Source organism: Vanellus vanellus (genome assembly GCF_965231255.1).
Source record: "Vanellus vanellus genome assembly, chromosome: 2".
Taxonomy (NCBI): domain Eukaryota; kingdom Metazoa; phylum Chordata; class Aves; order Charadriiformes; family Charadriidae; genus Vanellus; species Vanellus vanellus.
This window is the reverse complement of record NC_138906.1, coordinates 94,053,175-94,065,534: the sequence shown is the minus strand read 5'-3', so window position 1 is coordinate 94,065,534 and position 12,360 is coordinate 94,053,175. Positions and strand designations below refer to the sequence as shown.

At 41.6% G+C, this 12,360-nt stretch overlaps 1 protein-coding gene across 1 annotated transcript in view; it reads left to right on the top strand.

Moving 5' to 3' along the window:
• Positions 1-12,360, top strand: part of GRB10 (growth factor receptor bound protein 10) — a 113,258-nt gene that overhangs the window by 45,345 nt on the left and 55,553 nt on the right. Inside the window, exons 3-4 of the mRNA XM_082480001.1 lie at positions 7,508-7,724; positions 10,538-10,679. Of these exons, the coding sequence (XP_082336127.1) occupies positions 7,508-7,724; positions 10,538-10,679 (359 nt within the window). The remainder of the gene's footprint in view (positions 1-7,507; positions 7,725-10,537; positions 10,680-12,360) is intronic.

Sequence of the window (12,360 nt, the reverse complement as noted above, 5' to 3'; positions counted from 1 at the left end):
ATGTTTAGACGTTTTCCTTTGGTTTCAAACCCCTCTGTCATAGAGATGCCATGAGTGCTTCAACACCTGTGTGTGCCTTAGTCAAGTGAGGGCCCGGTGGTCGTGGTGATACCCACCTACAGCAATTGTCTGTTGAGGTGACCGACGTCCATCTGCTCCACGAAAGGCCCAACGTGACTCTACAGTTTTTGGGTTAGAAATGGGAATATGCACCCTGGGAGCTGCTTCTTAATGTTTTCTGTGAATAATTGCAGCCTTATCAAAGGGCAAAACAATGAAAATCATCTGCTTTACCTCAGTTTGTCTCTGGAATTAAGTAAACAGAGCTTTCTTATCCACCCCCCTCTCTCCAAATGCATAACTTTCATCATCTTTGGTCTCTATGATGTCAAGTGTTAGCTGTGTGAACTGGACAAGAACTGACTTTTCCTTTTTTTAACCCTCCATTTTTTTTCCATCAGAACTCCTGAAACTTGTTTTATGTAGCAAGGACTAGTTCGAGGGTACAACTTCATTCCTTCCTGCTGTAGGGCACCTATGGACAGTTAATGCTTTGATTTTTTGACTAACACCTTTCATATGTAGCTTACTGCTATATTTGTTACCTAGCAACGTTAATTTTGTTCAATTTAGTTTGTCTTCTATTTCAAGAAACCTATCAGGTGCATTTTAAGAATGTTTCTGGAGTCCAACCATGAACCTTTAGTAAAGACGTGTTTATTCTCTCCAGCACCTGTAATTAATGTATGTACATTTGTCGTTAGACGTCCCAGCCTTACTGTCAGATATGAGAGTAGATGTGTGTGGGATTTAAAAATTACCCGGAGAATACTGGAGCAGTTAAGAGTTCGCTGTTGACTTCTTTGTGTGGCATTTCAGTGCGCTCAAAGAGCGTAGGTGCCTATCTCAATTTCACGCTCTTTTACCGACCGGCCATCTCTGCTTCTTGCCCTTCTTTCCACAGCATGGTCCATTTAACATTTTGGAAGCTGCACATGCACTGATGTGACATTTTGTAGGCCAGCAACCGTAGTTACAGTACAAAGTAAAGGATTTCACTTAAGCTGGTGAACGTTTGAAAGTCATAGAGGAAAGGACTCTTCAGTGCAGAGTCCCTTAAGGGGGACTTCCAGGGTACATAAAATTCTGGAGTTTTGGGGTTCAGGCTTGTCATTTTTAATTCAGACTATGAATTCAGACTCTGGAGCTGGTGATGTCTCTAGGACACAAAGTTGGGTTTGTGTCTTCTGCCGTCACTTGAAACAATCGAGAAAACCTCTAGGCTTCTAATGTTCAACCAAGGCAATCTTGATTATTTTTATAATTGGGCCCAGCAGCACACCTGGACAACAGTGTGAAAGCATGTGGTTTGCAAATGTTTTTTATATTGTCCTTTTGTTTCTTGTGCAAAACTACGGTCTGTATGTAGTTTTTAATAAAGTAGGAGGGGAGAGAATGCATAGAATTGGAGCTGGTATTGGGAACTGGAGGGTGTCATTCAGCTGCAGCATGGCTGTAGAGGTCACTGGAGGGGGGGTTAAAAAAAAATTGTAAGCAATCTGCTTATTATCATCCACCTTCTGTTGCGTGTGTCTCTCAGAGGTGTAGAAGCTGCCAAGTGCTAAATGCATGCAGCCTTAGTGGGGCTGTAGGTAACCGTTTCAGTGTATAAGAATTGCAAGTCCAAACAGGCAACTGGTGGCCGTGGCGTTAGCGGAGGCTGAAGTGGGCTATCGAGGGAGGCGAGACATTTGTGTAAACATAACAAATGTAGTCACCAGCTCAGAGGGAGAAAGTAAAAGAGGAGTATGGGTATTACCTGGAGTGGACTGATTTGTGCATCATTGCAACTGTGTATTGTCAGCAACGGTGTATTTTTCAAAAAGCTTTAGTGGTTGGAATTTCCGAAAAATCCTATCAAAACGGTGCAGGAGGGACATGCTGCAGTGCTCTTGTGCAAGGGAATCCCTTAGTAAGGGGTTATCTTATAAAAGGAGTTTGTATGCACGTAGCACTGTGGTAATTCTTACCTGCATTTTTGATCATAAAACATGAGATTTCCACAATACCAAAAACCTTGCAAAACATACTTGCATCACCAATATGAATCAGAGTGACTTATATGTGTTCTTAGGAGATTTGAAACAGGATGTCAAGGTGGATACCACAAGTATTTTAGGTGTCTTTTTTTCCCTTTTAAATTCTGGTTAAGTACTTCTCATCACTTTAATGTAAATGTATTTTCTCTGTATTACCTATAATGTACATAATGTATCAATGCAGGATACTAGGCTATATGCAACTGTACGTTCTTTTTCGTTCACTGTTTCCATCTGTCTCCTTGAGGGTTGGTTAATGTGTGCAGGAAGGCCTGCTAACTGCTTCGATATCTTCAATATCTTCTGAGCTAAACTTGAGTGAAACCTTACATTAGTTATATCTTAGCTTCTTTGCTTTGCAAAGCTGGATCTCGAACGTGCTGCACTGAAACTCATTTGGGGGAACCAATTGCCACAGTTAGGCTGTCAAATAGGAATAGGTGATCGATCAACAGCTGCCTTACTGTAATGTCAAACACTTGTTTATATTCCTGCTGTTAGGCTTCATACAGTATCAGACTTACTTCCATGGCGACAGAAAAGTGATATAGCCTTCTTATAAACCTTCTGCTGAATTCCTGGTAGCACTTGCATCAGTCTTCTCTGTGAACTGATATGAGGGATAATGCTGGATAATTAAATTCTGAAATGAGCAAGCAAGTTGAAAATTATGTATGTATACAGTTTTAAAAATCATCTTAAATCACAGCTCGCTAAGTCCTGTGACGTTTTTCATAGTATTCCTTATGAACTGCAAACCCTATGTAAAAGGGAAGGGTGTTGGCTGGGCTGCCATTTAGAGACATGAAACGCATCCTGGTCTGTAGTCCAAAGCCGGGATTCTTTCCATGTTCAGCTTTTTTTCAGTAAACAGAATTTCTGCAATGCAATGAGCCCCTTAAAAGCCGTAGAAATACCTGCTTTCTTCGGGAGGCTGGTATGGATGAAGCTGAGCAGGGCTCATTTCAGCTTTACATCGCTTCAGAATAAGCGGGACCCTGCTTAGTCCTGTTGGTGGAGCTTGACGTGTCAAGGCCAACAACCACCAAAATAAGTAAATACATTAGGATCTGGGGGACAGAGAAGGGTTAAAAGCAGAAAGACAAGTGGGATATGGTTAAGCACAGATTAAAATTTGCTCAGACCTAATTTAGGAGTTATCATCCTTCCTATGGTATGCTCAAAAACATTCAAATGGTATTCAAAGTGCTTTAGTTTTTGTGGAGCGGTAGCTTAGCTCACTAGCTCAGTAGAGGTTTTATAACAAAGTTTTCTTCTTTCCTTGAGTTGAACTTGTAAATTTTTTCTTCTAACTGAAGTCATGATTTACTTTAGCAAAAATGTTACTTGCAACATCCAGTGGGGCTGGTTTGTGAACAAAGCCAAAGTTTAACAAGTTGTGGGCAAAGAAGCGAAACGAACTTCAGACAGCTGCTAGTGTGTGCACTTTGGTTCTAGTTTGGGAAAGAAAGTTGCTCACAGGCCTACCAAGTATTTTCTGGTGGTATAACAAGTCTACAAAACTGCCAGTACCCTATCCACCACCAGAACTATGTCAGAGCTAGGTTTTGCCAGTGTTTTCCTCTAAAAATGACGTTAAAAAGCAGAAGGCTGCTTGCACGTTTGTGCATGGATGTGATAAGCTACCGTCTATGCTGTTCAATTGAGAGAGGGTTTGTGGTTGGGTTTTTTTTGCCCATGTAGGATGACAAAAAAGCTGGAGAGGGACTTCTTACAAGGGTGTGTAGTGATGGGATGAGGGTAATGGTTTCAAACTGGAAGAGGGGAGATTTAGATTAGATATTAGGAAGCAATTTTTCACTCTGAGGGTGGTGAGTCACTGGAACAGGTTGCCCAGAGAAGTTGTGGAGGCCCCATCCCTGGAGGCGTTCAAGGCCAGGCTGGTTGGGGCTTTGAGCGACCTGGTCTAGTGAGAGGTGTCCCTGCCCGTGGCACAGGGGTGGGAACTAGATGATCTTTAGGGTCCCTTCCAACCCAAACCATTCTATGATTCTGTGGTCTTGACAGAGGCTGGATCTCGCTGATTGGTAGAGAAAGATACTTTGAAGGATTGCACTGTATATGAAATGTCCTTCTGAATAGTCTACCTGCAGATGATTCAAGTGGCTTAGAAATACCGTGGATAGCTTATATGATTTCTATTTAGTTAAGGTCTGTAGAGAGCCATCACGAGTAACATACTGGATTGCTTGGAAGGCTGAGACATCTGCTGGCACTTCCGAGGTAGGCTACAACAGTGAGGTTTCCTATTGCAGCATGCTGAAATGTCTCAACAACAGAATGGTATTTAGAGGTAAATGCTATTGTATAGAGATGAAACTGTATGAAATTCAAGATTGCAGGCTTTGTCTTCAAAAAGCTTAAGGATCTGCACTCCTGCAAAAGTCTTATAGCGAGACTGAGGGCCATTATTAGCAGTGCTGCACCCGCGGAGAAAAGGAGCTGACAGAGGAGTGAAACCGGATTCTGGACTTCAGTGCAACATATTATTAGGAAAACTCTATATGCACCTTGTTAGTGCCTGTCCTGTTGGAAATTGAATTTAGGAGTGTAATTGATATGCTTAAAAGCCTGCTAATGGTAATTCAATGCTTTAAACTATGTACTTAGTTTGCTTAGTATTTTGCATCAAGTGCCTCATTTTATGCATACTAGACTTCATATTACACCTTTGTGCCTATTTGATTATTCAGGGATAGCTTGAGCTGACTTTTAATCACTCCTCCCGTATTACAATCATCTGAAAACTTAATGATCTTGCACGCTAATAGCTTTGTCTAAGTTGTTAATAAATTAGCACCCTCGGGGACCAAGCCATGCAGACTTCCACAGCATGTATGCCTTGACTTTCTTCCCTTTCTGCTTTTCACCCTGCTAAACAATTGCTGTTAGTTGCTGTAATTTACTCCCTGACTCTGTGGCCAGGGTCTGTCTTTTATGTCTCCTTCATCCAACCCCGAAGCTTTTACTTGACAGCCATCTGACACCCTACAGCTCGGTCTTCTGGTACTTTAGATGAATGATAAAATTCAAAAGCCATGTAATTCAGCCTCTCCCTCTTTATACTCCTACTCCTGTGGTTCCCTTGTGATTGCTCAAGAAGTGTTTTCGATCTGTCCTCTCCAAATAGGATAAGAATCTGGAGGATGGAATGAAATTTAAATTGCAACTCTGTCTTGAGATCCCTAAAAATAGCAGGAAAATTATTGTAGACTTTGTCCAAGCAAAGCAAAGTCTAGATTATTGAAAATGCATGAACTAGCTGACAGACAGAGAAGATGGTGTAGCCTAGTGAAGGTGACTCTTAGTAGTAGGGTAGTAGCTGTTAAGTACAGAGACTGAGGGAAATAACCATAAAGAAATCAAAGGAAGAAACCTGTTGTTGGATTGATGGTTTTTTTTTTGATTTTTTTTAACATGTGTTCAAACCTAGAAATCCTGTGAGTACGTTTTCCGTGAAAGCTAAGTGGCTTTTACTTCAGTAGAGGGCCAACTGACTTTCAGTGAGGAACATAGTATTTCAAGTCATTAAATAGAGTGCTCTACAACTACCTGAAAGGAGGTTGTAGAGAGGTGGGGGTCGGTCTCTTCTGCCAAGTAACAACTGATAGGACAAGAGGAAATGACCTTAAGTTGTGCCAGGGGAGGGTTAGGATGGATATTAGGAAAAATTTCTTCAGGGAAGGGGTTATCAAGCATTGGACCAGGCTGCACAGGGAAGTGGTTGAGCCACCATCCCTGGAGGTATTTAAAAGACGGGTAGGTGTGGTGCTTACGGACATGGATTGGTGGTCGTTTTGGCAGTGTTAGTTGGACTTGATGATCTTAAAGGTCCCTTCCAACCTAAATGATTCTATGATTCTGTTTAATTCTGAGCAGATTTTTGGCTCATCCAACACTGAGAAGTGGGGTCATCAGCATCCAAAACAATTGGGTAAATGCTGTGTTTAGATCCTGTTATGGTTATTGAGGCATGTTGTAGGTGGACAGAAATTGAGTGATGCTATTTAGGATTATATCCTCAAGAACAGTGCTATTGGTACAAAAAACGTTTATGGTATCTCAAAGAAAGTACTGTAACTGGTCACAAGCTGAATAGCTGCTCCTGGTGGTTCAATTACACAGAAAACATGACAAAAGAATAGATATCATAAAATATTTGGAGTGAAAAGCATATTTTAGCTGCATAGCGCTGTGTAAATGTTTGCTAGCTCCGTTGCTCAGCTCTACTTTTCAGCTGTCATGAAGAGTTTAGTGAGATACAAGGTTTGTGGGCAGCAATGGTATATCTTACCAGGCCAATTGATACAGCTGGAAAATAAGGGCACATTTTTGGATGCACACAGTTGTTTTTGGTCCGAAGTAGCTGTTCAGGCAGTGGCTGTGCGGTAACCAGAAGCAGATATCGATGTGTGTGTTCGTCAGCCTGCCGAACTCCTGATAGGGAGTGACGTAACTTGTGGCGAGGGAGTAATTACAGCACTCTGCAATACGAGTTCAGAGAGTGGTTAGCGCAAAGGGCTCGCAGAGTTTTGTTGTCTTGCAGAGTAATTATGATCATTAAGGAGCAACGAATGAGCAGAAGTTACTTATTTACTGTGAGGTAAGGTGGTGTATATGGAAAGGTTGGTGCACTTTTTAGGGGCTGATGTTCCTCCAACCACCCATGCCACAGCCCCGGTTGATTTACTTTGAGCTCTTTAAGGCAGGCGTCTCTCTATCACATTGCAAGGGCAAGGATAAAGATCTTTTTATAAAGTCCTTGGACTGACTCTTAAAAGCTTGCATTGCCCTTCAAAATACCGTATCACAAAAATATGCAGAAACACAGATGGGATTTTTAACAAACTGTAATGATCGCTTTCTGACATGTACAGCAGAGGAGTGTGTCTTCCACCTATTGACTTCTGCAACAGTCTTTTTTTTTTTTTTTTTTTTTCTGAATTATTTGGTCTTGCAAAGCGTTTATTACAGTGTTTGACGATCTGAGCTTGATACATTGACAAGCTGAACTGAGGTATTTGTAAGCGATATACTTTTGAAATGTATGTCAGTTTATTGGTAAGTGAAGTGGTGCTTCACATTAGCATTGGCGTTATTAAAAATCTCACCAAATTTTTGTTATATATACTGTAGTAGAAACATTGCATTCTGTGTCAGCAGCTTTTCACTAAGGGAGACAAAATCAGTGTCCGTTGCTGGCTGTTATTAGCTGCATTTTTCTGCTCTAAAATAAATAAATGTTTTCTGCAGTAAACTTTTGCATTGTAAAAATATAACTATAAAATTATGTGATAACTTTACAGAAGCTCAGTCTTTAATCTTTCCAGACTTCTATTTATCTGGGACTTCCAGATGTGTTACGCTGCCTTTATTTTGCCTTTCAGATGACGATGTGGACCTAGAAGCTTTGGTAAACGACATGAATTCCTCATTTGAAAGTTTGTACTCTACGTGCAGCATGCAGTCGGAAACCACTCCGCTCCTTCAAAACGGTCAGCTCAACCGCAGTCAGTTGCCGTCCTCGGGATCCAGTGCTCTGCAGCCCATGTCTCCAAGGCAGAAGGTGCAGCGGTCTCAGCCAGTGCGCATTATGGCAGTCAGGTAGGAACAAGGGACATGCCTCCTTTTTGTTAAAGTTGTCTTGCATTAGCTTCAAAAGAACTACATTTTCAAATTGGAGATAGATTTCGGTAGGAGCCTAGTAGTGTTAGACTGAACTTTTGCATAGGAAGAAAGATGTACCAGGTGGGTGAAGGACATATACTTTCCATGTATTTCATAAAATGCAAAAATGTTGCATTTTCACCCCTTTTTTTAATCAATATTTCACGTGCCTGTAGTAGCAGATGTGTAGAAGCGTATCATTGGTACCAATTTGCAGAAATGATGTCCATATATGGATTCATTTTCACACTGTTAAAAACCATTCTCTCAGGTATGGTGCCTACTGACAGCTTCTTGGTTTTATAAAACATAAGAGAGATGTAGATAGATGAAGGTACATTCAGCTAGTTTTGATGTACAAAAAATACCTCTTTTTGTGGAGGTTTCCTGAATGGTGCAAGGCAAACAAACCAAAAAGGAACATGTCATAGTTACTTTTCTGTTCTTCCTAGAGCACTTCCAGCTCTTTCATTGAGTGCATTGTATGGGTCATTACAAAACAAAAAAGTGTTTTAAGTTGTCTCCCTGTTGTCAGGATGGGGGACTTGAATTCAAGCTTCAAGTGGAATACTCTTGGTGGTGGCGGGAGAGCCTGTAGGAGATGCTGAGGTTCTTAAAACCTTATTTTTAGGAAGCAGGAGGAAAGGAGCTCCTGTCAGCATGAGTGGGTAAATTGCCTGAATCAGAGAGATTTGGAGTTTTCCTTTCCTTATAGTTAACGGTGTCTTCAAAGGAAGTGAGAAGTAATAATAATAAAAGAAAAATCCCAGATGTGGAAAGGGTTGCTACTAATTCCTTATGCTGATGTATTTCCTATAGAAATGGTATTCTTTAGACAGGCAGCTTTTCTATATGAATGGGTAGTATGCAGTAACTGTGATAGAACCAAGTCAGCTAATGATGCAATCATTTTTACAAGTATTTCATATTTAACCTCAAATTGGGCTGTACTAGAATTACACTCTCTAGAGTACTATAACTGTCAATGTTTTGTAAATATCTCAATCAAAACACTTCATTTAAACCATTTTTGGCATTTCAAAACTTAGCAACTCTTTTTTGAGAACACTCTGCCTTTCTGAACTCTGTACTTCCATACGCACAAGAACATCGTGTGTTTATCATTAAAGAAAATAATGGTGAAACTTTTATTCAGGGTTATCTAGACCCTTTTCCCATAGAAGGGGACGGCTGCGTCTTTCTTGCAGCTAGAACAGAAGGGCAGAAGGGCTGACTGTGGTAATTCTCTTAAGAGCACAGTTTTCTGTGTGCATCAGTCACGAAGTAAATGGTGCAGTGCAGCAGTATAGGCAGAGCAGAAGGTGGTGTATTGAATTCTCATTTTAAGAAAACCACACCTTTCTAATTGTGTCGAGTCTGGAGTTCCACTTCTTATAACGGAGGTCCGTCAAAAACTTGCAATATAGAGCACTATTACACAGCTGCTGATACGACGAGTCTACAGGGCTGCAGAAATCTTACACCGTCCTTTACCCTGTGCTGTGGGGAAGCGCACACACGGGGAGCGCAGCAAAAAAAAAATGGAGCAGGTCAAGTAGTTGTTTGCATGGCTCATAGTTATGGTTGGGAGCCGCTATTTATAGCAAAACCCCAAATCCGTACGGCTCATTCGTGGAACACCAAGGCAACTAAATTGCAGGATAGAGTTACCTGCGGAGCAGATTTCCCAGTAGTTATTTTATCGGCCCCCGGGTTCTGGTAGGGGCAGAGGCAGGGAGCGTGCCCAGGGCGGGGGACGCTGCCAGAGGCAAAGCCAGCAATTGTCTCCCCGGCAGCTCTGTTACGAAGGCTCTGCTTGTTGAAGGCAGGGGGAAAAGGAGAGCAAACGGACGTTTTTAAGGATTTGCATTTCAAATCTGGGAGTTAGTCGATTGTCTCGGGAAACTTCCGGGATTGCCGCTAGATGGTGCCTTCTGCACAGGCGTTGATGTACACCTTCAATGGTGATGCCCCAGCAGTAGGGAGCCCTAAAGCAATCTGTGTGGTCATGACTGGGCCTTACATCTTTTCAAGGTTTTCTGTGGCAACTGGTAGGCTTCAGTTTTCCTTTTGTTGATGTGGGCAGTACAGGTGTATTATAAACTGGAAGTTGCATCTCTGCTAGTCCTACGTAGACTCGTGAGGCGTATGTTAGGAGATGCAAACTTGTCTGAACAGTAACCGTACGTACAACTGGCCTAAGGTGGGAGGGTGTAATTGCAGTTCATTGCTCAAGCTGAGTCTTTGCGTTTCTGGAATCTGGTACTGTAATGAGGTGACAGTATTGGTTTCAGTCTCAGCTTAGAGACTTTACAGGGGTACACCTTCATTTGCAGATCCACGCGGAATTTGACTCCAAGTGACTGCCATTGTGTTCTCCTCTTTCACGTTGGTTTGGAAGAGCTTAACTGACTTTCTGGCACACAGAGCGTAAGCTTGTAAGCTAGTGCTTACAATAGCGAGTACAGATGGATATTTCTGTTTATTTTATGTGCACAGTTACCTCAGTTACTCACCCAAGTAGTCAAGTTGTAAGCAACAAAACAAGCATGGATGCCTGACTGGTCATTTTTCACACGCACTTACCTACTTTGTGCTTGCAGTTGCTGTAACTGTATAGTGGCTGCTTAGAAAAAGAGTGGGTTTGATTCCGTTTCTTTAGTATCATTATTGTAAATGGTGGGGCAGGAGATCCAGGTCTAGTGATGCCAGTTTGCTCCTCTTAATGCTTAGTGCTTTTGTGTTTATAGGCGTCTTCAAGAAGAAGAACAGCAATTCAGAACATCGTCTTTGCCGGCCATCCCCAATCCCTTCCCAGAACTTTGTAGTCCCGCGAGCTCTCCAGTGCTAGCCCCTGGATCTTTACCTCAGAGTCAACCTGCTAGTAAGCATGTGAGTATGGGACGAAGCTTTGGGTCATCCATTCGTGTTCAAACCAGCAGTGTGCTGTTTCATTTTGAAGGCAGAAAGAAAGTTTCAAGATAAGCAGAAACACGTGTAGGCTTTGTGAGTAGGGCAGCACTGGCCGAGACAGTGTCTTCGAACAGGCTTCAGACTTTTTTTAAAAGGTTTGTAAGAATGAAGAAAGTCTCTTTCAGACACGTGCATGTTGTGAGTGAAGCAGTAATGCCTAGTATCTTTGGGATTTTGTTATCCAGGCTAATGATTTACTAATTCAGAAGTCAATTAGCTTTAAGGTTGGAGGAAGGTCTGTGCATGCTATACTGCATGTTCTAGATGCCACAAAGCCAGTGAACAGCTGTTTTCTTTAAGGACACGGTGCTGCTTGATTTTGCTGTCTTTTGTGAAGCTGATTAAAAAGCAAAATAATGTTCTTAGAGCATGTAACTAGGTCCGGCTTCTTGTAATGGGACTTAAGAGGAGCATTGTCCCACGGAAAGCTGGTTGAGCGACTCTCTGGGTTCTTGGCAGTGAAGATAGCACAGACCGAGCTCTCACGTGGTCCAGAGCAATAACCTCAGTGACACTGCAGTTTTTCTTCTCAGTCCTACTCCACTCTTTGAGACTCAAACAACCGACTTGTTTTGTATGGCCTTGAGCATGTTTAAAGACTAAAGCTGGGCTCAAAAACCTTTGTTTTGTAAACTGTGCTGACTTGCATGGGGATGAAAAGATGGGTTGCTCTTACTGACTGTTGGCTTGAGTACCCAAAAATATGCTCGTATTCTGTATCACTGCTCAATTAGTTTGTGAGTAGCTCCTATGTTTGCTATGACTTATAAAAGAGTTTGGGTGGACACTTCAGCTACAAGCATTAGACCCTAATGCATGCCCTCGCATCTTCTGTATTGCTTTACATCGCCATAAACAGTTCTTTGCTTTCTTGAAAGACACAGTGCATTTCCATTGGTTTTACTGTATTTCTTATATGTACAAGACAGACAGATAACCAAATAATGCCCCGGTTAAAAATGGGGTCATCCCATTAGAAATTTAGCAGGACCTCATCAGAGGCCTGGGTACCGGTGAAGCGGAGAGGCTGTTTTGCCAAAAAACGAGGGGCAGTTCTGGCACTTGCCAACAGGAGAGCAGCATGGCCACCCTTCTGAGATGAACCTTTCCAAATATTTCCCAGTTTCAGGGATTCTTTGCCTTTCAGCTTTATGTTTTAATAAAATTAACCAAGCCACCCTAAAGGTCGCTCTGTAAAGCCTAAAGAACCCTAAATGATCTGTGCATCAGTTTTTGATGGAATGTAGAAGCGAGTGGTTTAACAGCACATAAATATAAAAGTAAACCATCTTTTAGTGTACCTAAGAAAAGGACTATAAAGACAGAATAAAAGTAATTTTTTTTCCTAAATTTTACTTTGTAATTTAAAAAAAAATGAACCTACCTAATTTTAAAATGGAAAATTTTGACAAGCTTTTTGAAAGCCTGAAATGAAATAAGTGTATTTATATCGCATAGATATGCTTGCTGCTGAAGTTCTTAATCAAAGACAATCCATTATAGTGGTAAAACCTTTTAGGGTATGAGATGAGGAGGTAAAGCATGTTGGACAATAGTCACTTGTTCTGTAGGTGCAGATACACAGTTCAGTTTATTGACT